Raw genomic sequence first — 27,581 nt, 5'->3', positions numbered from 1 at the left:
GGATGGTTCTTTTTCATTGGAAGGAAAGCACTGACCCCAGTGTTTTGAAAGCAGATGAGAGGCTTCCCCAAGAGGCCAAGGGCAGCCAGATCTGTCTGTCCTGGCAGATTTCACTGGGAGCAATCAATGGATGTACAGAGTTTTGGAGGTGGAATCCCAGTTTTGGCCATGGACACCTGCTCAGGATGGATTTTTTTTTCCTATAGGAAAGAAAAGCACAAAATCCAAGTGTTCTAGAAGAAGATGAGATGTGGCCAGCCTTAGGCCAAGCCAGCCAGACCTATCTCTCCTGACAACTTTCATCTAGGGGCTGTCCTTGGACACAGGACATTTTGGAGATGGAATCTCAGTTTTAGCCGTGGACACCTAGACAGGAAGATGAATTCTTTTCATTAGGAAGGAAAGCACAGTCTCAGTGTTTCAGAGGCACATGAGTGCCAGCCCTCAGGAAGTCAAGGCCAGCCAGACTTCTCAGTCCTGGCAGCTTCTGTCAGGGAGCTATCCTTGGATATAGGGAATTCTGGAGGCAGATGCCCAATTTTGGCCATGGGTACCTGGTTGAGATGGATGTTTTTTTTCCCATAATAAAGAAAAGCACATGGTCCCACTGTTTGAAAGGCAAATAAGAGGTGGCCTGTGGGTAGCCAAGGCAGCCAGATCTGTCTCTCCTGGCATATTTCATCTATAAACAATCCTTTCAAGATAAGGAAGTTTGGAGGAGGAATTCCAGTTTTGGCTATAGACCCCTGGAGGAGAAGAATAGTTCTCTCCCATAGGAAGGAAAGCCCAGAGCCCCAATGTCACTATGGGACATGAGAAAACATGACAGTCACCTTTGCGTTTGTGATGGTAAAATAAAGGAAGTTTATTTCTGACTCCAACATTTATAGTTTTCCAAAGGTGACAGTGAATTGGAGGATGAAAGTACCACCTCTCCAATGACACTGGACAAAACTACCATCCATCAAATTTCTCCTCCTCTATGAAGGAATGCAAAGCAATAAGTTATTTACAGAAAGTTGTGTGAGAAATTTTGCTACAAGAATGTAAACTCAGAAGGTTTTAGAAAATCTTAAAAAATCAGGCCTACACCCCAGTGCTTCAGGGGCAGATGAGAAGTAGCCCTCGACATGCCAAGGTCAGCCAGACCTGTCAGATGCTCCCCAGGAGGCCCAGCTAGCCAGACCTGTTCCATGTTCCCTTGGTTTCTTGGCACCACACAGTGTCACAATGGTGTCCTTGGTTCCATGAGGCTCTGGAGTGTCACAATGTTCCCCTTGCTTCTGCAGTGTCACAGTGGCCCCATGCTTCCATGAGGCCTTGCAATGTCACAATGGCTTTGTGGTTCCACGAAGCCCTGATCTGTCACAATGGCCCCTCGGCTCCGTGTGTCCTCGCTGTGTCACAACGGCTCCTCTGTGACACTGTGGCTGCACAAGGTCACCATGGACCCTTGGTTCCTTGGGGTCTCTGAGTTCTCAATGGTCTCCTTGATTCCATGAGGCCCCACAGTGTCACAATGGCCCCTTGGTTCCATGGGCCCAACAGTGCCACAATGATCCCCTTGATTCCATAACTTCCCACAGTGTCACACTGGCCCCTTGGTTCCATGATGATCTGCAGGGTCACACAGGTTTCTGACATTTGTCCTTGCTGCCCCTCACATCCCCCTGCCCCACAAACAGCCCCAAGCCACTCGTGAGGGACAGGCCCTGCTGTGCCAGGCTGGGCTCAGGGCTTGGCCTTTCTGCTTCCCCCAGCCAGCCCAGGCCTTGCTCAGCATTGCAGTTCCTTGCTCTGAGCCTTGGTCTCCCTGCAATCCTGGCCTCAAGGATCTGCTCTCACCAGTCCCTGGGAGCCTTTGGCAGTCCCTGCCCTCAGTGGGGCCCAGTGATGCTCCAAGGGACTTGGAGTTCTGCTTCTGACTCCTTGAGCAACTTCTTCAGCCTTCTCTCAGTGCCTGAGGGTCCTGGACAGAGTCCCAAATCCATGTTGGGGATCATCAAAATACAGAAAGCCCTCAGGGGAGCTTTGTCTTCCTTCAATGGTCTGCAAATCTCCAGGGCTTGTGCAGCTGGTTGGAGTCAGTTTTGAGTTCTTGTAAGGAGGAGGATTTCAAAGTGCACCTCATGACATTTTTCTTTAATTAAGTGAGTATTCTTAGTTTCCAGTTCAGAGAAGAGCTGATAAAAGCATTCCCCAGGTGATCTTGATGCTCACTGTCTCCTTAGGAGGTCTGGGCATGTAGAAGAATGAGCCCCCTGAGGGCTGACCCTGTTTGGACAAGCTGCTCCGCACCCCCAGCCTCACCATGTCTGACATCGCCCACCTGGCACTGACATCCCTGTGCCCTGCAGCAGAACCTTGTCCCTGAGCTCTGCAGCTCCACGTCCCAGCCCATTGCACCGTGTCCCACCTGCTCTCCTCAGGGCTCTGCCTGCACACAGGCCCAGGAGAAGTTTGTCTCTGGGGAAAGAAAGAATGGAAAAGCCTGAGCAGGTTTCCTAAACAACAAACCCCACTCAGGAACCACCTGCTCAGTACAGGCTGCCTGGAATGGTGTCACCTTTCTACAAGGGACAGTGTGACCAGAAATGATCACTGGAAGCAGAATTCTCTGAGTCTCCCAGCTGAATTCTCTGTCCCTGTCCTTTCCCTGGATCTCTGTTGCAGATGGAAGCTGCTGGTGCCAGCCTTACCTTTAACCTCTCTTTGGAGTGCAAACAGATATTCCCAGCTGTGTTAAGCAGGATTTGCTCAATGTTTCTATAAATCTTTTGTGTTCCCCATGGAACGAAGGGGCCATTTTGGCACTGAGGGTGTGAAATGGAAGCAAGGAGTCAATTGTGACCCTGGGGTCCCATGGAACCAAGGGGCCACAGTGACACAGCAGGGACACATGGATCCAGTGGTCCATTGTGACACTGTGGATCCAAGGAGACCATAGAGACACCTCCAGAAGCTCATGGAACCAAGGAGTCCATGGTGACCCAGCGGGGCTGCATGGAGCCAATGGTCCATGGTGACACTGCCCATCCAAGGAGGCCATTTGGATACTGCAGAAGCTCATGGAGCGAGGTGGCCATTGTGACACTGAAGGACTTCCTGACATCAAATATCCATGGGGACACAGCAGGGCATCATGGAACCCAGGAACCACTGTTGGCAGTGTGGAAACTCCTGGAACCAGGGGTTGTTGTGGCACTGCAGCACCAACACAGCTGCTGCACCTTGTCCCCTGTCCTGCACAGCTCCTTGGGAGGCACGGCAGGAGCAGCACCCTGAGAGCCTCGGGAATGCCCCTCTGGGATCCATGGCACACACTCCCAGGGGCTGGAATTTCAGTTCCCAGCCAGGAAAAGATGTTCCTGCCCTTGAAGGCAAAGCTCTTATGGAAAAGTCAAAAGCCAAGTGGAGCAACATCTTAAAGTGACATTTCACTGCCAACCTCCCTAACTTCACCCATGGTTGTTGTAGCTCATGGATTGGGAATTAAATCAGGGCAGGGTCTTTGGTGGGAGCTGCCCTGGGTCAAAGGAGGCACTGAGAGAGGAACAGAGCAGGCAAAGGAAGGCAGGAGAGAAAGGAGGTGTTTTGGTTTGGAATGACAGGTGTCTGCTAAGGAGGGCAGGAGCCTCCCCTGAAATGGAAAAATGAAGACTCTTTCAGAATTGTCATAGATTTGAAATTAAAGGGGGCTCTCAGGTAAAAATATGGGAGCAGGAATAACTGTTTTTTATTAGGGAAGAAAATAGAACTATAAAATAAACAATGCAGTAAACTGAAATAACACTGGCAGAGTCAGAATATAACCTGATACCGTTTTTGGACAGGGTATTGGCCACAATACAATTGGAATTGTGGCTGCAGTCCTGCAGGAGTGTCAGCTGTGCTTCTGTTAGAGAAGTGATCCTGTAGAAAAGGGTGTCTTCCTCTGAAGAGGAAGAGGCAGCTGTTCCTCTGAGAAATCCAGCCCAGAAAAAGCTGTGTTGGTGGGCCAGAATCTCCAGACTAGATGCAGGTAGGAATGCTTGGCTCCTCCCTCTGGGCTGAACATCTCACAATGGGATGTTACAGTTCTTACCAGTCATGCAGTGACATTCAATAGCCCATTATCAGCAGATGTCTCCTCTGAGGGAGGATTGATTGTGAAAGAGATAAGGAAAAACTGCCCACTTAACACAGGACAGCTGCCATACAGATGGCAAATAGAACACATCTTGCTTTTCAGTCTGGGACAGGAGGACACAAACAAAATCAGCTGAGAAGGCAGCACTCTGAAAAGCAAACCAGAACTGACAGAAAATGAATGGGACAGAAATCAATAATTCTGATAGTTTTACTTATTATCAAAATAAATCACACCCACCCAGCCCCGCACAATCCGGACCCCACAACCTCAAATTTGGATCTCACTTCTCCCGATCGCCTTCCAACCCCATCTCATCCTGGAGGCTGAGGAATTGAGCAATTTTGGCATGGGACTGAGGTGGGAAACAGCCATTTTGAGGTAGGATTTAGTCACTTTGAGGTGACAGACCAATCCACCTTGGCTTTTGGAGTGCAAAGATATGGAGAATACTACCAGATATGCCCCAAGAACCCACAAATCCTCCAGTATATGTTCCCAAACAGTAAATTCCACCTCAAATACTTCTTAACTGGTGGGACTTCTGTCATCTCTGGTCAATACTCTTTTTAGTCATTTTTCATGTGTTTTTAAGTGATAAAGACAAATCAGGAGTAAATTAGGGCCAAACCAAAACCAGAGACCCCTTGAGCATCACCTGAGCACTTGACAAAACAAACTCAGCAGAAATCAAATTTAACCCTCCATAAAATGCCTTGAGGAAGATTTGCTCTTCCCACAAGTCATTTCTGATGGAAACACAAACAAATCCCAAACATTAATAGACCAAAAACAGAAGCAATTCTGTGGCAACTCCAAATTCCATCAGTTCCAACACAGCTCCAGCTCAGATGCTGGCAGGTTCCAAAAAAAAAAAAACCCAAAAAAAACATGGAAATTTGGCCCAATACAGATTATAAAAGGAAGGGAAAGGTCTGTGTAGCTATTACAAAAGTGACAGGGACCAAGAAAATAATGCTTCTCCCCACAAAGCCCATGAATTCAGGAGTTATTTGGGAATTTAGCTACTTGAGCTGGGCTTCTTGTAGGATTTAAGTAGCCTTGTGTTCCTCACTTTGGGGTGAATGATGCTTGTCAGTCTCACTGGTATCATTTGTTCCCTTTCCTCCAGTGATTTTAACAGACTTTTCAAAGAAGGAAAACAAAATATTTTCTTTAAACTGGTCACCCACAAGAGCTATTTTCCTCATAAATTCTCCCAAAAGTCACTCAGAGGAAGCTGCATCCAAGTTTCCAAGTGTTCCTCCAGAAAGAGCCACAAACTCCTCAGAGGAGGGAACCATGCTGTTGTCAAAGGCACTTGGGGTCAGACAACAGAGCCCTGAAATCACTGTGCAAAATAATGTTGCAATTCTGGATAATAAAATTGTTAAAGAGATGCCTCTGCCCCAATTAAGGTGCTAACAAGACCAAATCCAAAGTGGATTTCATTGAACAGTAAATGTGAGGTAGAGAGAGATGGAAAGAAAAAGAGAGAGCAAGGGAGTGACAGGGACAGAGATCTCCCCTGGAGCAGGGCAAGTGTGACATTGTCCCCTGTGTGCGTGGCCTTCCCAGGGTGGGGGTTTTACACCTGAGCCAGTTTGGGTAAAGGGGGGGTGTTCACCCCCCACCCCGAGCAGGGATTGCCACACTGTTTCAGGTTTCAGTGTCAGATGTAACCAAAAGTGTTTTCAGTCACCATCTCCATAAACTGTTATCAACAGGTGGGGCAGTGTTCTTTATCTCTTCCATGGCTCAGCCCTGATAATGCCCTCCAGGGTCCATCTTCTGTTAATGGGCCATTGAGTGTCACTGCAGCACTGATAAAATTACATCATCCCATTGTGGGATGCTCCGCCCAGGGGGAGGAACCAAGCATTCCTGCCTGGATAAAATCTCACCATTTGCAACACCACGACCACCTTGCCTACTGGATTCCCAGAGGACAAGAGCTCCATAAGCACCACTGGACCTTCAGAAGAAGACCAGACCCTTCTACAGGATCACTGCTTTGACAGAATCACGTTCATCACTCCATCCAGTCTGCAGCCACCATTTCATCTGACAGCTACCAAACGCGGTGTCAGGTTAAATCCTAACTCTGTCAGTTTAAACCAGTGTTTCTGTATCATTGCCTTGATCTTAATTTTCTTATTCAATTGTCATTCTGGCTTAGACTCTCCCCCTGGTTTGCCTTCAAACCAGTACAAAACTCACTGTGCTCATCCCTTGTTTTCCTCCCAAAACAGGATTTCCCATACCCAAATATTTTCCAGATGGAGAAGAAGATTGCGAGGAAGAGGAAGATGCCCTGGGACACCGAGGCAGGTGAGGAGGAAGTCAGTGCCCCTTTCCCCCTCTCTCCTGCTCCATCTCCCAGCCCAGCCTGGCCCCCAGCTGCAGGACAGCCCCGCTGCCGGTGCCCTCCTGCTGGAGATACTCTGGGGAGATCTCCTTGCCCTTCCCTGTGGCATGGAGGCAAATCCCATCCTCTCCTTGTCCTTCCTCCCGCAGTGCAGGAACTAAGGATGGAGACCAGGAAGGACAAATCCCTGCAGCAGAACCTCATGGAAGAGGCCATTTTGAGCAACTCCACAGCGCAAGAATCCAACAGGGAGGAAAATCCCTGGAGATCTCACAGGAGGAGGGTCTGCAAGCCCAGCCCAGGATGCTCTGAGGAGGAAAGACCCACTCTGGGCCAGGAAGGTGGGCAGAGCTTCAGCCAGAGCTCAGAGCTGGTGGTCCCTGAGAAGCTTCCTGATGGGGAGAAGCCCTACAAGTGCTTGGAGTGTGGGAAGAGCTTCAGGAGGAGCAACAATCTGAAACAACACCTGATGATCCACACTGGGGAATGGCCCTATGAGTGTGGGGAGTGTGGGAAGGGCTTCAGCTGCAAATCCCACCTTTTCAGGCACTTACACATCCACACTGGGGAGAGGCCCTACGAGTGTGGGAAGGGTTTCAGGTGGAGCTCTGAACTCATCATCCACCAATGCATCCACACTGGGAAGAGGCCCTACGAGTGTCCCGAGTGTCAGAAGAGGTTTCACAGCAGCTCTGATCTCCTCAGACACCAGCAGATTCACACGGATGAGAGGCCCTTTCACTGCCCTGACTGCGGGAAGGGCTTCAAGCACAACTCCCACCTCATCAGGCACCAGCGCATCCACACTGGGGAGAGGCCCTACATGTGCCCCACTTGTGGGAAGACGTTTCACAGCAGCTCAAATCTCCTCCTGCATGAGCGGATTCACACTGAGGAGAGGCGCTTCCTCTGCCCCGACTGTGGCAAGGGCTTCAAGCACAAGTGCAACCTTGTCAGCCACCAACGCATCCACACTGGGGAGAGGCCCTATGGGTGTCCCCAGTGTGGGAAGAGCTTCACATGGAGCTCTGACTTGACCAGACACCAACGGAGCCACCAGTAAGGGAAGTCCTGAAAATTCTCCAGCTGCAGGAAGAACTTTGTGCACTGCTCCAGCTTCATCCCCCATTGGAGGACCATGTTGGGAAGAGCCTTGGTGATCCATGTTCCCTGTGATCCATGCTGGGAAGACACCTGTCCCTTTTCCTGCCCCTACCAATGGCCTGATGTGGGATTGAAGGACATGAGGGTCTGGCCATGGCCCTGTCACTACATTCACTCCCACCTCAGGTCATTGCCAGGGGTAGGAAAGGGAATCTCTCTCTTTCCCTGAGGAGACGGGTGTCCTTTCCATGCAGGAGGAAACACGTGGCCAGGAAGATACAATTGATGGTGATGTAGTTTTCCCTGTAACCAGTTTTTCTTATCCCTTCTGTTGTCAATATTTTTTCTGTTTCTGTTTGTTCCTTATCTTGTTGCTGTTGCCAGTAAATTGTTCTTATTCCAGCCTGGAATCTTTGCATTTTGTGCTTTCTATGGTAGGTGGGAGGGCAGCAAATGGCAGGGCGGTTTTAGCAGCAGCAGGAAATTGAGGAATGCCATTCCTGAACCCCGGCCTGTGGAAACCGAGCATCCCAGCTGGTGCCAGCCCTGGTGGCCATGGCAGCAGCCTTGGGAGTGGGTCCCTGGCTGGGGCTGAGGGAACCTCTTCACTCTGGTGCCCAGGGACAGGAGTGGAGGGACCAGCTGCAGCCGAGTCGAGGCAGGCTTAGGTTGGATCTCAGGAAAAGCTTTTTGCCCAGAGGCTGCTGGGGCTGTCCAGGCTCCCCAGGGAAGGGTCACAGCTCCAGGGCTCTCTGAGCTCCAGCAGCGTTTGGACAGCGCTGCCAGGCCCAGGCTGGCAGTGTTGGGGTGTCCTGTGCAGGGCCAGCAGTTGGACTCGAGGATCCTGATGGGTCCCTCCCAGCTCAGCCAATTCTGTGGTTCTGGATCCATGACCCTGGGGATGGGAGTGCCAATGGTTGCCATGGCAACGAGCTCCAGGCCTGAGCTGGTGTCCATGGCGACCACCCCTGGCATGGGGTCTCCATGGAGCTGCCCAGGGACTGACCATAGCAACAGGGGCTGGGGATGGTTGCCATGGAAACTGACCATAGCAATGGCCATATTGGGATTTCACCTCCAATATTGACTGTTGTGACAGACTGGAGGAGATTGGTGGCTGCAAACAGTTCATGTGTAGGGGAGGAAGGGGCAGGTCCAGCCTTGCCCTGCCCTGGAACCCCAGCCCTGCCCTGCCCTGGAACCCCAATCCCCAAGTGCCTCTATCCCAGCCCAGCAGTGTCTGCCAGTCCCTGGCACAGCACAGGCAATGCTCCACAGCCACCTCTGGAGCCCCAGCCCAGCTCCTGAGTGACCAAATGACCCCAAGTCCCACCTGGGGGAAGAGCCCAGGAAGACCAAGGGGTATTTAAGGCTGACCACAAGGCAAGCACACATCTTGACTCTACCTCCTCTTGGAATTTCCATCTGAACATTGCTGGAATCCAGGAGTTGGTAGCTGAGTGTGTGCTTCTCTGTAATCTTATTGTTCTCTCCTTTGGTATTTACCTCTTCTATTTCTGTACTCTTGCAAATATTGATTAACTTAAAATTGAACAGGCTCAGAGTTTGTGAAGTTGAATGGGCCAAGTCAATGCTTTGAGAAGTTTTTTTTGTTGATTGAATGCCATATTAAAACGTTTGCCAAAGTTTCACTGCTTTTCTAAATTTCCCAGTAAAGGCTGTTTTGTTGCTTAGAGCTCCTGAGAAACTCTTGATAGTATTGCTCTAGTGCATCCAACTCAGAGTGTTGCAGATGATAGATAGATATGATTGTTCATAAATAATACAGCTAGGATGAGAAAAGTTCTCCCAGCTAGCCGGATGTCACTTCTGTCCTTGGATGAATCCTGGAGTGAAATGGACTGTTCCATCTCACCCCCCAGAAGATGTGTGGCTCATCCCGCACCTCTGTACCTGCCCCTAAAACATCAGTGTCTGTAACCCCATTGGCCCATGCCTTATCCCAGCCCACCTAGGAGCCCCTGATAAGGGGGCTCCGAGAAGCCATGCGGCCGCTTGGAACCTCTTCCCACTCTTGGAACCTCTCCCCTCTCTTAGAACTTCCTCCCCTCTTAGAACCTCTCCCTCCGCCCCTGGGGCTTCCCCTCTCCTAAACCCTCCTTTTGTCTCTCCCCTCCCCTGCCCTCTTAAACCCGGCCACATGCTACGCCTGAGAGCACGAGGCTCGGACCTTCCTGCACCCCCAATAAACCTCTTTCCCCAAGAGCAACCTTCAGAGATCTCTGCCTCCCTCCACCCACACCGTGCTGGAGCGTGGTCATCCCGCATTTAGGTCCCTGGGCTATTTGTTTATTGAGTTGAAAAGACTAAAGTGGTTTCAGTGGTATAATATACACATCGCTTGTCAGGTTGAGATCAAAGCAGCTTTAGCTATAAGAGAATAGAAGATGTCTGCACTTGGCAAACTCTTATTTTTCCTCCACGTATGCTGTACATTCATCAAAGAGCATCTTCACAAGTCATACTTTCAGCTGTCAGCCACTCCTAAAACTCTTGCAGCTGCCTTCCTTTCTTCCTCAAAAAGATAGAATGGGGCTTTTTTCAGCCCCAGCCATCCTTCTCACTGTGCAGAGATAGGGACTGTGCAGTGCCATACAAGTTCCTCAGCCTGGGGACAGGTGCTCATTCTCTCCTGCCTCCAATGGTGTGAGTAACAAACTTGCAAGCAGGAGTCACTAACAGAAGCAGGTGTCTCTCACTTTTTTTCTTTTTCTCTCTTTTTTTTTGTTGTCACTTTCCAGTATTCTGTGAGCAATAAAAATCCTTAAATATTTGCAGGGGAAACTAAATTTTTTGTTCTTGTTTTTGCTTGACTAAAAATCTGGGGGTTTGCCAAGATACAGATCAAACCAACAGCAATCACTGTCAGTGGTATTTTTTTCCATGTTGAAAAAGTTTAACAATTAAATTCCATCATTTACTCTGACATGTTGAGATATCAGTCACTATTGCATGGGCCAAGCACTTATTCTGGATTATATCTCCCAGTTATATAACCAAGTATTCCTTCAGTACGATGGTCTTTTTGCTAAAAGATTTGATGTTCCATAGAAGATGCAATTACTGTACAGAGTTTGTGCATAAAAAGAAAAATCCTCAATCTCTGACATATGTATAGAGCTGACAAAGGAAAGAAATTCAGTATCAGAGCTGGGTAAAATGGCTCATGGTTCAAGTGGTTGTTTTTAATGCTTTTAATAAAAAAATCCTCTGCTGTTGTTTTTAAATACATGTAGTCAAATCTGGAAATTTGAGCATAAGAACATAATGTAGCCACAGTAGGATAATGGACTGAGAAAAATAACCACTGAAAAGACTGAATAAAAAATAAACACTCCCCACTTTGTCCCCCAATTTTTCTGGAATTGTTTAAAGCTAAAAACTACAAAACCAAAATTTACAGAGCTATTTTTTCTGAAGTGTGGACTATACAGTAGTGATAATGAAAATGAGAACAAGCCTCCTGGGATGGTTGTGCTACTTTGCCCTGCCAGATACAGAAACATTTCTATACTTTAAGTATTTTATGTTGTTTTAAATTTTATTTCATTTCTAGGGAACAACAGTACCTCAGGTCATTTTGATGTCAGATTGTATTTCACATCATTTCTGTATGAGGTGCATTTATTTTCTTTGGATACTTCAGGAAAACATTATGAGGAGCCTGAAAATTGATTATATGAGCTGTGGTCAGGATGCAGCCTTACAGAAAAATCATGAGCACTAAACTTTCCTTGCCAGCAACAATTAAAATATGTAAACCAGTATTTTAAAGAATTTGAGTTGAATGGTGATGACTTTAAATGGCTTTTTAAAGATGGTGACAAAAGTACTTATGGGTATTTTCCCCTATACTCATACAATTCTGTGTCTTTAATGCACTGTAATCATAATAAATATTTCCAGAACTGAAGAAACAGAGCCTGAGAGCTTGTCCATCCTAGAAGTTTCTATTGTTCTCATAAATTTTTCTCTACAATTATCTCTTCTCTTGGAAACACTGTGACATAACCATGCTGCCATAATAAGCATAAGCAGTAGAAATCAAATTCAGAGCTACACAACTTATTTTACAAGGAGAACAGATAATGAAATGGTAAGTAGTGTCAATATACATTAATGGAAAAAATTGCCTAAGCCCTGCATGACTCTGAAAGAGCAAGCTTTCCAGTTATTTTCGAATATTCTGATCCACATGGAAAATGCAGAGAAGTCCTATTTTGCAGGGCTGATTTGCTTCGTATGTGAGCCATAGCAAGGTCAGAATCCTTGGAAGGACACTGCTTCTTACCTCAAGATTTCTGTGAGCTTCTGCCTTGCTTCTGGCTTGGAAGACCTTGAAAGGCAAAGAAAGAAGAGGAAACCAGTGCACTTTTAACCAGGGGTGACTCAAGAGATTAAATCGCTGCCCACTGGCCATGCTTCACAGAGCACAAAGCGAAGATTGACTGCCCATGACGACATTTGAACCTTGTGTCATTGCTGTGAATCCTCCTGGGTGTACCTTGCTCCTTAGACTGAAGGCACTGTCATTGAGCAAGCTGGGGGTTAAAGCAGCCTTTTTATTTTGGATAGTAATTCACTAATACTTGGGGACTGAGAGGATTTGGGTTGCAGTACTTATTACAGCCTATTTCTGCCTTGGTGGAAGGAGGTGAGAAGTACAGAGTACCTGAAGCAAGGAAGAATTGAGATATGCCAAAGAACCAAAAAGCTTGATTGGCCACCTAGAGCAAATCTTTGTGGGCTTTAGGAAACTGTGGGGTGGCTGCTCTCACCTGCTTCATGACTGGCCTTTCTTTTCCTGCATATTATTTTCATTTCTACTGTTTGTATTGTTTTTTCTTGCACTTTGCTCCTTACTATGAATTAGTATGCTGCTCAAAGCTAAATATCAGCCAAATTGATAAAGATAGGTTATTTATATCTTCTCAGGATTTAAATGCCACAGAAAAAGTTGGGGGACTTGAGCAGATCAAGCAATGTTTTACCCTGCAGCGCCATGTAAGTGACTAACTGCTTTAATGGCAGGTACATTGACAGCTTTAGTTTGGATATGGAGGGAAAATAGATTGTTTTTCGGAAGACACTGCTACTTTACTCAAATTTGCTGCACTACAGCTCAAGGGTTAGAGCACACCTAGACAGTGTGACCATGCTGTAACTATCACTGTGTTCATTTGTAGTTTTTTACTCAGAAGTTGAAGCTTCTTCTTCTTCCTTTAATTAGCTGCCTCTATCAGGACCTGTTTTGTTTTCTGCTATAAATGGTGGGTCAAATAAAAAGAAGGACAGATTTCAGGCAATTTGAGAAATTTTTCTTCTTTTATTATTTCTTCACACATATATATGTAGATATTGCTGAAGGGCAGCTATTACTGAAGGGTAGCTCAATCTTTTAGGACTAAATTGTTCCCTAGGAGTTGTAAAAGTGACTGTGTAAAGAAAACTTCAGCAATCTTTCCAAAGATTGCTAAAAAAATTCAAGAGTACTCTGCTGCAAAATTTCAGGCATTTCAGGGCATTTTCACTTCAAACTTCAAGCATTTCTATGGAAATGCTCAAGAGACAGCATACTTAATATATCCAACATCTCTGTTTGCAAAGAGTCTATTTCAGATAGAGGTATAGGAAGGACATTCTCAAAGATATAGAGGGTTACGTACAAAGAATGACGCATTTCAGGCAATTTGAAAAACTTAACTTCTTTTATTAGTTTCTCAAACATAGATATTCAAGTATTGTTTAAAAGCAGACAAGCAACTGGGGGAATTCTCTAAACTAAGGGTAATTCTCTAAACTAAGGGTTTAAACTAATCTAGTCTAAACTCTATTTCTCTACACTAAGGGTAGCTTTGCAAAATAGTTATATACTGCCAACACTAAAGGGCCTCTGGAATGAATGCTAAGAAACAAGTCTAATTAAAACTACAACTCACTAAATAACTACATTAAGTCCCTAATAGGCTAGGTTGCTGTCTTCGAGGTATTCCAAGCAACCTCCATCAGCTTCACTGTTGTTCTTCTGCAAGGATGTGCAGGTGGAGCCCGTTTCTGCCTCCTTGACTTAGGCAACAGCACTGTTGTAAATGGAAGGTGAAGGGCAAGGCCACTCATGGAAGTGTCTGCACAACAAAACCATGTGCTGCAGCATCTTCCTTTCACAGGAGCAGGAAAGCAGCTTCAGGATTGCCGCGGACAAATACAACAATCACAAAGAGTCGACGTCACAGCAATCAGCTGCGAACTTCTCCATCAGAGCTTTGTGCAGGGAATTCTTCTCAGTGTTGGAGAGCATCATCCAGAGGTGAAAGTGCAGCTGAGCATAAGCCTCCATTGCCTTTCTGTGGGCATCTGGATCTCGGGCCAGGTACTCAAAGAGGTTGAGTGGCTCAACCTTTTGCATTGCTTGTGGCAAGCTGATCTCTGCAGGAAGCTTCTCGTTGCCTAGAACAAAATGGTCCAGGTGTTTCCATTTCAGGCAGAGCTGCATGTATGCCATGATGTCCCACAGCCGCAGTGGAAATTCCTTCCTGCGCCAGTAGACGGGCGGTAAGATGTTTAACACATGCATGACCAGAGTCTTCCAGTTAGAGTTGGAAAAACCTGTGCCGCTCAGCATGCAGGTGAAGAGCTGCAGGTATTTCAGGTGCAACCTCTTACATGGTATCTGCCTGGCAATGTGCTGGAAGAATTTTGCCTCCGCCACAGCGAATGTCTCAGGCCATGCTGTTCTTGTGACGATGTTGGCCTTGGCGGGCTGACTGCTCACAAGGTTACCGGAGTTGCCTTTCTGGGCCTCTAAGGGCTGGTTGACCACAAAGATGTCATAGTCCCCTTGGCACACCCAAAAAAGCATCTCCACCGACAGGGTCCTCTTGCCTCTGCTCAGCTGGAATTGGCAGGACCGGCTGCAGGGCTGAAACACCAAGTGCCATGAGTATGACTGAGGCACATGCAGCCACGAGCATCTCACCATCTGGAAGAACCAGCGGGAGGTTTTCTCCACATCCAGGTAGGAGCCGGTGCAGAGTGTCTCCAGGAGGCTGCGCTGCTGCTTCCGCCGCAGCTCCTCCTGCGAGTGGTGCAGGAGGCACAACAGCTTCTCACCCAGCTGCTCGCTCTCACACGTGCACACCAGCTCCACATGGACGCTGAAGGTCCTTGCTGCCGTCTGCCCTGCACTGCTTGGCTCTAGGTGGAAGGTGTGCCCTGGCGGGGGATTCAGTGGGACCAGCACACGGTACACCCCATCCCACTTATGGGGGCTCCAGCCCTCAAAGGCACTGCCCACCCTACTACTCGAGGCACCGGATCAAAGCTATTGCTCACGCTGTACACAAAGACACACGTGAAGCTCTCCATCAGCTCAGCTGTCACTGAGCAGCCTCTCTCCAGGTCCTCCACAGGCCACTCTATACCATCCATTAAAAGGATGTCCTTCTCATTCCCAGCATCTTGGGTGTCTTCTCTGTTTTCAATTCCACCACTGGCATTTTCTTCCCTGCCACCATCACTGCCACCTTTTTCACTGGCAGCCACATTACCTTGTTCCTCTTCTTGTCTATCATTATTCTTGTTTCCCTCCACATTCACATCAGCCTGTTATTCATCCTTGTTTCTATCATTGCCATCTTCTGCTATCACATCCTTATTTACTTCCTCAGGTGCAGGAAAACCACTATGGGCAATTTCATTCCCACATTGATTGCTATCTTCCTGCCCAGTCCAGTCTTTACTTCTTTGGTCATTGGCACGTCTGCTTTCCTGCACCTTCACATCCATGTATTCTTCTGTTCCATCTACATTGTCTTCACCTTCATTTACATCAGTGTTTTTGCCTGCCTTTATAGTAACACTATTGTTTTTTTCTTCATTTCCTTCTCCTTCTTCCTTTCCAGTGTCCTTGTCTTGGTCCACCTGTACATCCTTAGTTTTTTCTTTATTTGCTTCTCTAGATCTTCTTTATTTCCAGCAACATTGCCAGGTTCTTCTTCATTTCCTTCAGTGGTAGTGTCTCCTGGCATATCCCCATCACTCTGTCCTTCTTTCTTTAAGTGATAGCCATTGTCGACATCGCTGTCTTCCTTCACATCATAATTGCCACTGTTGACATCGCTGTCCTCCTTCATCTTCACATCATAATTGTCTTCAATGGCATCATGCTTGTTGCCATCATCTGCAGCCACAGGACTGCCTTCTCTGTCATCTTCAGTGCCGCTGTTTTCTGCCTCCAGAGTCATATCTCTGTCTTCTTCACCTTCCTCTGGATCAGCGGTGTCTTCTTCCTGTTCAGTTATTCTCTCATCTCCCAAGGTCTTGCGGGAGCTCTGGTCCTTGCTGCTGCTGCTGGCCTCACAGCTCCTTCTCCTGCAGCCCAGCCACAGGCCCAAGAGAAGCAGGATGCCAGCAAGAACCCAGAATGGCCACTGCTGCAGGGCACCAAAGAGCATGGCTCCCCAGCCCTCATCCTGCTGCTGCAGGGGCCCCTGCTCCAGCTCCTGCATCAGCCGGGCCATCTCACGGTCCAGCAGCTCCTGACGCTCCCGCATTCTCTGGCGCGTGGCCTCATCCAGCCCATCCCCAGCTGGCTGGGGGTACTGGATCAGGCTTTGCACAAGCACAAACAGCAGTGACAGTAAAGCCATGGTCTGCAGGAGGACACACGGGAGGGGCTCAGTGGGGCCGGAATGGAGACAGTGAGGGGCAGGAGCGGCAGGGATGTGGTGGCAGGAAGGAAAGGGCCCCCGGCAGCTGGCAAGGCTGCACCGCTGCCCCGCACGCCCCGCGCCCCCAGCAAGGCGCTGCGCCCGGCGCTGGGCCCTGGAGACGGGGCAGCCCCGGGGACCGGCGCTCCTGTCCCAGCCCTCCTCCAGCCCCCTTTCCCCTCTGCTGTGCACTCACCGCTTGCCGAGGCTCTACTGGGGCAGTGGCACCAGCCTGGGGCCTTTTATAGTTGCCCCCATTGTGACACGGCCCCTGTGCTGTCACAGAGCCCAGAGCGCATCACAGGCCAGCCCCGCCCGCCGTCCCAGCCCGGTCATGGAACTCATCATGGCCCCGATGCAGAGAAGAAAGGAACTGAAGTCTTTTTTTGCGTTTCAGGCTCTCTTATGTAGTTTGTCTCACAGCCACACAGCACTCCCCCTACCCCAGACTGGATGTGAGACTTCAAAAGGTGATGCATGTCATCTGCATCCTGTTCTGTTCAGCGCTTGAGACAAAACACCCCAACACCTCTTTCTGCTGCTGCTGGAAGGGGCAGATGAGATGGCTTGAGCTATGCTTGTAGGAAGCTACCAAAACAGTAATAGCCTCTTCAGCTGCACACTCACTAGGCAGAGGAATTTACCTCAAGGCACATGTTGGACCTGAAGGCACATCTGGAAGTGAAAAAGCATCTTGAGAAAAAATATCTGCGTTTAGTCTCAGAGGAAGAATTTGAGCCACCTCAGAGCATTTCTGTTTTGTTCTATAATTGTGGGGTTGGCGGCTTTTTTTTTTTTCTTTTTTTTTGAGGGCATAATAATTGTAATAAACACTACCAAATGTGAATTTCCCCTCTCCCTTCTTTGATGGAAGACAAGCAATGAAAAAGTGGCAATTGCTCTTTCTCTGCATCTTACTCCAACATTTGCTGTTATTAAAATTTGTATCTTCTTTTCACTAGTCCATCAGTTTGAGGTGATGTCTGCAAATGAATAATAATTTTTCTTACCACTGTATCCTCAGCTTTAAGAGGATTCTCTCCCTTTCATATTCAGATCTTTCATTTTCTGCTTTATGCATCCTTTAAAGACCAGAAGCCTTTTCCCTCTGCTTTTTAATTTACTTCGGAAAAGCACATTAATTAAACAGTTACATTTGGTTGGTTGAAGGTTGTCCATGATATTTACTTAGCTGGGGTTTATCTGGCTGTCAGAATAACTCACTGGAGAGATCACAATTTTATAACAATGCTGGTCAACCAATGTGACCTTCAACAGGACCACCTGTGGTGAACTTTGTGAGCCCGCCTGTGGCACTCATCCCTGCCTTTTCTGGCATGATTTTATATGCTACTGCACCTCAGGCACACAGTATGTAACTTCTGTCAAGCCTTCAAGACACTAGAAGTGTGATTCTGGAAATGCTGATAAATATAAAAGATACGACTCAGAGATAGCCATGTTACCTCTTCTTCTAAGGTTTCCAGGCCTGTAAACGAGGAGGGACAGGAACAACCAGACAATCAATTTATGGAACACTGAAAAGGTCAAGATATTGTAATATGCTGTATTGCACTGAATCTATGGGATATTAAAATTCAGATGGTTCATTCCTAGAAAATATTTGCAGTTGCACAAATAGAGAAGCACAGATTTCCACCATGGTGGCAATTACACAAACAAATGGATCTACTCCAATTACAGTTCGAGACAAACATCCTTGTGTGAGCTTCTTTGGAGCTTTTATATTTGGAGTACTGAGTTGTTCCACTCAAGCAGAGGAACTTAACCTGATACCAGGGATGGAAGGCTTCTTCCCTTCTTCTTTCTCATAAACAAAATGATGAGAAAACATTAACAGTCAGATCAACCTCTGCTAACCTTTTAACTTCAGCTGTTGATATGATTAAGTCAGGACCCTCTGTTAGACTATTTTTACCTCTTATTTTCTTTCTCTCCTTTCTGATCCTTAATTTGCACTTGACATTTCAATTGATTTGTTGGGCTAAGGAATTTTGCCACTATTAGCTTTACTTTGACAAACCTCTCTTATTTTAGCATAGAGGGTCCCAGAAATTTAGCTAGGAGCCATTTTGACATAAGGGAAAGATGAGGTTTCTGGTCTATGTGACCCTGTACATTTTACAGGCTTTTGAGGAAAAACTCCTTTTCTACAGGATGCAATTTCTAAACCTCTGGACATTGCTAGTCTAATCGACCCTAAGTGGTGACCAACATTTTTTAAATCCTTATCAAACTCTGGACCTGCAGCTACAACTGAGGCTGCAGCAGGAACACATGGAGCAGAAAGGATATTATATGTATCTCGCAGAAAATAGTCTTCTCAGTACATCCCTCCTCTCAGTGCTTGCTTATATTAAGCACTGAAAGTCACAGTTCTCTATACAGAGCAGAACCTGACTATTTAGAAAGGAAATAATTTAGCCAGCTAACCCAGACAGAGAATTGAGGCATTACTTCAGGAGAAATGAGGAAGGTGATGTCTGCCATTAGTCTTCAGTTACAAGAAGAAATAAATCCTGTCCCAAATTAAAGCAAGAGTTGCAGACCACTTGCATTGTGACTACAAACAAAGTTGAAAGAGTATTCTGGCAAGAGCTTCTGAATTTAAATACAGAAATGACACAGGTCATGTGAGAACCAAAGAATGGAAACATTAATAAAGGAAGCAAAACCCTGTCCATGTCACTCCAAGATGTCTTCTGATATCCATGGCAGAATGGTGAGTTTGACAGAAACATTTATGTCTGCCAGGCAGATATCCAGTTATAGGAAAAAATTCTGTTTGTCTATGAAAACGCAGTTTTCAGTAAAAAAGATGAAAACTAAATTTGAATGTATATAAACAATACAAAATCATTCTTCAGGATATCTTTATGTATCAGGAGGCACATCTTTTATAACACTTTTATTGCTATATTTGTGAATAACTGTTTTGCAGTGCTATTTTAACTCAAATAATTAAGCTTTCCTTCTGTTTTATGTTTAAAAGTTTGGGGGTTGGGGTTTTTTGGCATTTGGAAGCAAGTCAACTGGAGAGCATTTTCTGTGCCATCTGAGGCCAAAAGTAACAGCATGGAGTCAGAGAAGGCCATTCAGCAGGCAATTTGTATCCTCAGTTGGGTATCCCTTCTGTAGAATGCAGCTGGTATAAACTATACAGGGTCTGGGGCTACAGAAACAGCAGAAATTAAGAAAGTGAATTTTCTAGAAAAGATTGAAGTATAGAAAACTTTGAGCATGCTGTTAAAGAAGTTGTGAGTTTGGTTCAGGGGACTGCAGAGTTGATCCCTTCTTCAGTCATATTTCAATTGTTAATACAAGAGGAAATAGATCTTTTGATCACTTTTTCCTGTTAACAATCTGTTTTTAAACACTTCTTATATATTGTTTTGCACTCATAGTATGATAAAAAACACAATTATTGAAAAATTCAGCTACATGTGAAAATTAGATTTGGAAAAAATGGTGCTTCTTTACAAGTGTTGAAGTAGTTCTCTCTTCTTTGAGTAACTCCAGCTTTAGAGCAGGTATTTGAAAGTTACTAGTGAATCATACCTATGTCCTTCACCATTCTAAACAGACATCTGCACTTTGAGCCACTTTGGAAGCCTCAGCTGTTATGGGCAGTGCCTTCTCCATAAATAGCCAAAAGTTAGGGTGCTGGAGACTCCATCTTCACTGAGAAAATCCATTCTAAAACTTGCTGAAACTATTACTATCTAATCCCCAGCTTCTAAAGGTGTTTCTTTTTATCCCCATTCATTCTTTGTACCCAGCCTGAGCTCTGGGGGTGCCAGGGGTTCTGGAGGTCCCATTTGTATTCCTAAAGCTGCCATAACCCCCTGGAGGAACTCTCCTGCAAAATTAGTTCTGCTCTCTGAGTCTATGGCTTCCACAGTCCCTTTTATTGGAATGATGTCTTTTAGAAATGCCTTAGTAAGTGATCCAGTGGTTGCTGAGCAGTCAGAATTGCTTTTGCCCCCCTGTTAGGTGAGATGGTGTCACCAGAAGATATTGAAGCCTTCCTGCTCAGGGCATTTCAGTGCCAGGCTCTTACAAGCACACACAGCTGTGCCGGTTGAGCTGACCATGGGGGTAACCTGCGCTTTGTCTGATACCCTTTCCTCAATAACAGCGTGTCTTGGAACTCTTTTCCCTTCTGCTGCCCTTGAAGAGCCATCCACAAAGACATTTTCTGCCTCAGGCCAGGCAATGTCTCCTGAATCTCCCCCAGGCTGGGTCTGGAGCTGTGTCACTTGAATGCAGTGCTGGGTTTCTTCCCACCCCCTCTGTGGGCTGTTCAAACAGGAGGCTGGGTTAAACCCTTCCCCTGTCCTCAGTTCTGAATCCTCCTGTGCCACTGAACAAGTTTCACACTGTAATAACCGAGCACTGCTCATCCATTGCGAGGCTCTTTTGGTTATCAAAGCTTGAACTTGATGGCAGACTGGAACAGTTGGAGATCCTGTTGTCATCAGGTTTTGGTCCTGGGTCCCCGCTGAAGCTGTGGCTGCACAATTCTGCAGACAATGAGGCCACTGTGGCCACTGGGTGAAACATTTTGGCCCAAGGATTCCTTTGGCATGGCCCTGTTGAACATTCAGCTACAATTCCAATTTCTTTTCTGAGTCTGGAAGAGACAGAGCTGAGGCATCAATATTTTTGGTTGTTCATTTTCTCAAGTTTTGCTCTCTTTCTCCTGTCTATACCACAGCATGGAGGCTGTCTGAGGTTAAAAAGTCCTACAATGTTCTGGCTGGAACAGAGAATCCTCAATCCAGGCTGTGTAATTCCCTATTTATCCTCAAAATTGTCTCAGCTCCTTTTTGGTCCAGGGAAATGTTACTTCTGAGATTGCCCAGTGCCTCTCTGGGTCAATTCACCAGGAATCTTCAGTCCCAGTATTTCCCAAATATTTAACCTTTTTCTCCACCATTTACCATTTGTTTTTTTTTTTTTTCCCCAATACTCAAAAGATATTTTTAGCCAGGAAATTCAGCCATTTCACTGGGGCTTTGTCTACCACTTGTTCTTGTCCTCCTCATTGGAGCCATCTGATTCCCTGACTGGCAGGATAGGAGTGCTGTAGGGAGACATCCCTGGCTCCAAGAGCCCTGCCTTTAGCAGGGACTCCATACCAGGCTGTGAGCCCTTCCTTCCCTCCCCTGGAACAGGGTGTTGCTTTTAGACACCACTTGTCCTGGTTGCTTCCAAGTAGTTTGGAGAGGCTCCACATCAAATTTTCCCTGGGGCTGCCCACACCTCTGGGTTCCCTTCAGCACAGGCCTTGCCAGACATTTGACACAAAGGTACAGCAGCAATAGCCTCTGTATCACCTTTTACAATATTACAATGCCACCATCAAATTCCTTCCTAGTCAATTACAATCAGAGTAGGAAGAAAAAGAAATTAGTTTATTTCAAACCTATCCCCCACAGCTCCTAATAGTGATTGAACAAATGATTGATACCAGCTCAGCTTTCCCATTTATTCCCTTAATAATGAAAACACTCCTTTACAATTTTCCCCCTTTAGGTGTAATATTCAGAGTGGATGGAGAGGCCCCTGTGTCCATCAGGAGAGGCTTCCTCTGGATGCAGACCCAGCCTGAATGTTGTGCAGGGCTCCAGTGTGGTGGGTCCTCGGTGGGATGGGAGCTCAGAGAGCCCTGACAATCCATGTCCATGCAGGGGTGGACTTGCTCCTGCTGAGGGTGCTGCTGTCTGTGCTTGCAGTGTCCTTGTGGGCTGCAGCTGGAGCCCTGACTCCTTCCCAGGGGCTGTTTGGGTGGGCTCTGCCCTGGCCAGGAGGGCAATGCCTCTGCCAGGTGCTTGTGGCCGACCCCGTCATGCCCTGGGTGCTGGGGCCCCCTTGGGCCCTGGGGTTGATCCCTCAGGGGCTGAGGGAACTCTGCCGTGGCCTTTGCCTTCAGCTTGGCCTTTTGCTCATCCCTTCTTGCCTTCAGCTGCTGTGCCTTTGTGCCCAAGTGCTGCAGGGCTTCTTGTGCCACTCCTGCAGCCCCGGTCACTGCCTGTGGGTGCTCATCCTCTGAGAGCTGCTGAGCTTTCTGCAAAACCTTTCCTTTCTGCAGGGACCCAAACGAAATCCTGAACAGCAAATCCTGATCCTTCATGTGCACTCTGCATTTCCCAGCTGTTCCTTTGTGTTCCCCGTTGTGCTCAGGGTCCCTGCCCAGCCCGTGTGGCAGAGCCGGTGCCTGTCCTGCCGCAGTGTCCAAAGGCGGCCCCCCCGGCGGGCAGGGCCGGCAGCTCCCCGGGGCCGGGCAGCGGCCGGGGCGTCCCGCAGCCTCCTGGGGGCCGGGGGCCACTGCCGGCCCTGCCCGGGGCTGGTGGGGTCAGGCAGCGCCCGGCGCTGAGCCCCGGCTGCCCCACAGCCCCGGCCCGGCCCCGCAGCTCCCCACAGGCCCCAGCCCGTGCTCCCGGTGCCGCACCTCTGCGCCCGGTGCTGCCGCTGCCAGCGCAGAGAAACCCCTGGCATCCTGACCTCCTGCTTTTCCTCTCCTGGAAACCGGGGATGGAAAGGATCTGGATCAGCTGGCAAATGTGAGGATAAGACCCTGCTGAAAAACATTTCAGTCCTCTGTATTTTTCTCTTTCTCCTCTTTTCCATCATCCTTTTTCTTACCACATAGATTCCTCCTGCTGCTTCTTACCTGAACCATATTCCTGCACACTTCTCTTCACCCGATCCCTTCCCAGCACACCAACCCCATCCATCCCCTGTTGTCCAAATCCCTTCTCCCCTTCCCTTATTGCCCCCCTTGGGTGTCCATGTCCTTAATTACCTCTGGGGAAATATGCAAACTACCTCAACATTCTCCCAGGGGACCCTTCAGAGACATTTTGGGATAATCATCACTTTGGCCAGGACCGTCCCTGGCTTTCCCTTTTCTCCCCTCCATGGGTGCCCTGCCATGTTCACTCCCCGAGGATCCCAGGGCACTCACTGATGAGATTTTCAGTGCTCTCTCCCTGCTGACTCTTCACAGACCCCCTGATGTGTCACTCATCTGTCTCCTGGTCACTCCCAGGTCCCAAATCAATCCCCAGTGCCACTGCCAGCCAAGGGAGCCGATCACCCAAAGTGGGTGAGGCACCTTCAGCTGCACTCCCTGCCCGCCGCCCCGGAGGGTGGAAGGAATTCGGGATGAGCCCCAGGGTGTGCGGGAAAATTGACATCACCAGACGATTCTGTCCACAAAGAATACAGAGGAGTACTGTAAAAGTAATTTCATTTCTAAAACTGGGAGAGGCCATGGGACATTTCCCATGGGATCTCTCCAATTGTTGAAGGACACAGCCCTCCTTTTCATCCTAATTCTCCTGGCCACATCTCACTCTCTCTTTCCTAATTGGCTGAAGTACTTGAGAGCTACAGATATCCCAGTCCACCTACTACATACACCATTAATATGCACCCCACTTTCATATAGCAAACGATATTAATGGCTCTGTTAAGTCTTTGTTGTTCTTCTGGAAGTTCATGAATAGAGCAGGACCTTGGCTGAGCAGCAGTCTGTGTCATCAATTAATAAAATTTTCTGAAACCGATGTCTTCTCCTGTCACTTCCTTACATAAAAAAGTTGCCTGGCCCTATCTCCGAGCAGCTTTAGAGCATCTGTTTGTAAAGACACTTTCCTGTGGTTCCTTCCATGGGGTCCCCCGTTTGTGGGACATCCCCCCTGGAGCAGGGTGTCCCCTCTGTGCTGCAGCCCCAGGGCTCGGGCCGAGCTCAGCCAATCAGAGCCCGCGGCGCTGATGACTCACCAGTTGCCAGGCAGACTCGCAGCTCCCCGCGTTCCCCACCTGGACCCACCTGCGCCCCCCCTCGGCCCCATGGCCCCGCGAGGGGAATTTGGGGAGGTGGGAGTGGGGCAGCGCCAAGGCCGGGCCCCCCCGCGCTGTCCTGGCGGGAGCGGCTGCAGTGGGGACCGAGTGCGGGCGGGAGCGGCCGAGAGCCCAGCGCTGCCCCAGCCCGACCTGCCCCAGCTCCATCCCTGCCCCTGCGCTGGGATGCTGTGGGGCTGGGGGGAAGAGGGAGCCGGCAGTGGGTGCTGGGCCTGGGGGCAGGAGGAGAAGGGAAGGAGAAGGAGGTTTGAGGAACAGAATGGTCAAAGGATGCAGGTGGCAGGAGAGGGTGGGATTGTGCAGGAGAAGGAGGAATAGGAGGAGGAAGAGGAGTGTGAGGAAGAATAGGGACACCGGAGGAGGAGGAGCAGAAACAAGGATCACCACAAGGTTCCATACCTCCTTGTATCTATAGCCTCCCCTCAGCCCCAGGAGCATTGTCACCCCACATGCAGCACGTGACTGTTGAGGGGTTCCACGATTTTCACAGGGGTGAATCACGGCATTTCTCAGCTTTATTGGGTTAAATGTTGGTGCTTTATTTTTTTTAGGGGCTGAATCTTTATGTTTTGGAGGAATTTTTTACTGAATCTTGATGTTTGGGGAGGTTTTGATCTGTGTCTTAAAGTTTTGAGGATTTTTATGCTGAACCTTGGTGTTTTGGAGGTTCTTATAGACACACAATGCCCAATGACTTGGTGAGATGAAGTGGGGACAGGAGAAACTCCCAGTCCAAGATGCTCTGTTCTTTTTTTTTTCCCCCAGACCAGGATTTTTCATTCCCGGGGAGGAATGAAAATGGAGGAAATGGAGGAGGAGGAAAAGCCCTGGAGATCCCGCACAAGGAGTGGCAGCAAACCCAGCCCAGGGAGCTGCAGGGAGGAAAGAGCCCCCCTGAGCCAGGAAGGTGGGCAGAGATCCAGCCAGAGCTCAGAGCTGGTGGAGAAGCCTCGTGGCAGGGAGAAGCCCCACAAGTGCTTGGAATGTGGGAAGGGTTTCAGCCGGAGCTCCCACCTGATCGAGCACCAGGTGATCCACACTGGGGAACGGCCCTACAAGTGTGAGGAATGTGGAAAGTGTTTCAGGTGGAGCTCCATTTTGAGACTTCACCAGAGATTCCACACCGGGGAGAGGCCCTTTGAGTGTGGGGAGTGTGGGAGGAGCTTCAGCCAGAACTCCATTCTGATCCAACATCAGAGGATCCACACTGGGGAAAAGCCCTTTGAGTGTGGGGAATGTGGGAAGAGCTTCAGCCAGAGGAGCAGCCTGATACAGCACTCGGTAATCCACACTGGGGATCGGCCTTATGAGTGTGGTAAATGTGGGATGAGCTTCAGCCAGAAGGGCTACCTGATGCAACACCAGAGGATCCACACTGGGGAAAAACCCTATGAGTGCGGGGAATGTGGGAAGAGCTTCAGGCAGAGCTCTGGCCTGAGGAGACACAAGAGGATCCACACTGGAGAAAAGCCCTACGAGTGTGGGGTGTGTGGGATGAGCTTCAGCCTCAACTCCCAGCTTACGGAACACAAAAAGATCCATACTGGGGAAAAGCCCTACAAGTGTGGGGAATGTGGGAAGAGTTTCAGGGAAAGCTCAGGCCTGATTCGGCACCAGGTGATCCACACTGGGGAACGGCCCTACACCTGCTTGGAATGTGGGAAGAGCTATGGGTGGCACTCAGACCTGAGAAAGCACCAGCGCATCCACAGCGGGGAGAAGCCCTACGAGTGTTCCCAGTGTGGGAAGAGGTTTCAGATCAGCTCCAGTCTCCTCGTACATCAGCAGAGTCACACCGAGGAGAGGCCCTACCGCTGCCCCGACTGCGGGAAGGGCTTCAAGCACAACTCCCACCTCACCGAGCACCGGCACATCCACACCGGGGAGAGGCCCTACGAGTGTGGGAAGTGTGGGAAGAGCTTCTCACAGAGATCAGCCTTGATCAAACACCAAAGGAGGCGCCACTAAGGGGGGAAGCCCTGTGAGTTCCCCAAAGGTGGGAAGAGCTTCTTATGCTCCTCCCAGCTCCATTCCCTATGGGAGGATCCATGTTGGATGATCCTCAGTGACCTTCATTGGGCAGTCTTGGTGATCTATGGGCCTGGTTATCTGTGTTGGGAAGACTCTTGACTGGGAGGCTCCACATCTTCCTCGTTCCCTCTGGGCACCTAGATAAACCCAGTGGCAGGAACATCCACTGGGGCACAGACCAACAATGGGAATTCCTTGGGGAGAGCAGATTTAATGACTTCCAACTCCATAAAATCTTTTGCATTCAATCCTATCTTCTGGTGGCATCAAGGAATACTGAATGGTCTTGGAGGTATGTCCTAGGTTGACTATATGATGCTTGTATCTCCAGTTGTCTGTTCTGTTTATAGTGAGTTATAATTTTTGCACCTTTAAGACTTGTTCCGAGAGCAAAGGAGGGAGAGAAGGGCAGAGTTTGTTTTCAGAAACTGCACTCACTCCTCCACATTCTTGCTCCTGGGCCGGGTTGTCTGCAGATGGACAGACAGAGGTACAGATCTCTCCTTTGCTGTTAATTAGTTTTAGCTAGCTGTGGCAGAGAAGTTCCCTGGACTGTGGCTGTTTTTCCCTTTTCTTTGGACCTGTTTAAACCTGCTCTGGCCTGAACACCCAGAAGAGCACCGGCAGCTCACACCTGTGGCCCAGCGGGCCAGGCCTGGACTGTGGCATTTCCAGCACCGGAGGGACTGATAAGAGACTGAGTGAGCTGAGCTACAACCCACGGAGGGACTTCCTGAGTTTGTCTCTCTTTTAGAGCAGCAAGAGGTTTTATTGTTTAATATTGTTTAGGTTTTATTCTTTAAAAAACAGTTTTTTCGACTTTTCTCCAAGGAGGTATTTTTACCAAACTGGCTGGGGGAGGAGCCAATTGAATCTGCTTTCCAGAGGAATCCCTTTGGAGGTTCTCTCCCAAATTTGCTCTGAACCAGGACAAGGTCTTTTCCAACTTCAGGGATTCCACGATTTTGATTTCCTATTGCCCAAGGGTGTCTTCTGCAGCCAGATGGTGGAAAAACTGGGGAAAAGACCAAGATTTTGGAGACAGTGGGGTAGAAACTCCACCAAAAAGGTTCTTCCCTCCACCCAAGCACGTGGATCCTCAGCCGGCATGGACATGGAAGTCTTTTTCTTTTGGCCTTGATTTTGTTTTCATTTCTCTTTATCCCTTTAAAATATCCAATATTGAAGTAAAAATAGACATTGAACTAAGTTAGTGGATGTGGTCATGGTAGGACATAGACATGGTGGGACACGTGTAAGAATGTGCCCTCTGTTGACAGAGTAAACAAGTTAACCTTTTGTTCCCTTAAAAAGGACAAAAGGCCAG

The 27,581-nt window shown here is 48.2% G+C and overlaps 2 protein-coding genes across 2 annotated transcripts; one reads left to right on the top strand and one right to left on the bottom strand.

Annotated features, from left to right (window-relative positions):
- The first annotated feature begins 822 nt into the window (after nt 1–822).
- LOC144248565 (uncharacterized) lies at nt 823–27,581 on the top strand. The gene is made up of 4 exons (XM_077790664.1): nt 823–849; nt 6,835–7,556; nt 13,277–13,279; nt 25,183–27,581. The coding sequence occupies exons 1-4, from the start codon at nt 823–825 to the stop codon at nt 26,189–26,191; spliced, it is 1,761 nt and encodes a 586-aa protein (XP_077646790.1). The 3' UTR covers nt 26,192–27,581.
- On the bottom strand, nt 13,834–16,986 carry LOC144248564 (uncharacterized). Its single transcript, XM_077790663.1, is given in 5 exon segments — nt 13,834–14,918; nt 14,921–15,585; nt 15,648–15,971; nt 16,053–16,273; nt 16,975–16,986. Coding segments are annotated over 5 exon segments (2,307 nt in total).

Source organism: Lonchura striata, unplaced genomic scaffold, assembly GCF_046129695.1.
Source record: "Lonchura striata isolate bLonStr1 unplaced genomic scaffold, bLonStr1.mat Scaffold_181, whole genome shotgun sequence".
NCBI classification, from domain to species: Eukaryota; Metazoa; Chordata; class Aves; order Passeriformes; family Estrildidae; genus Lonchura; species Lonchura striata.
Note: the sequence above shows the minus strand (reverse complement) of the source record. Positions and strands in the feature narration are given on the sequence as shown.

Coding starts and splice junctions, on each gene's coding strand:
- LOC144248565 (XM_077790664.1), top strand. CDS start 823: ATGACAGTCACCTTTGCGTTTGTGATG. Junction 850..6,834: donor TCACCTTTGCGTTTGTGATG/GTAAAATAAAGG, acceptor ACTCTGGGCCAG/GAAGGTGGGCAGAGCTTCAG.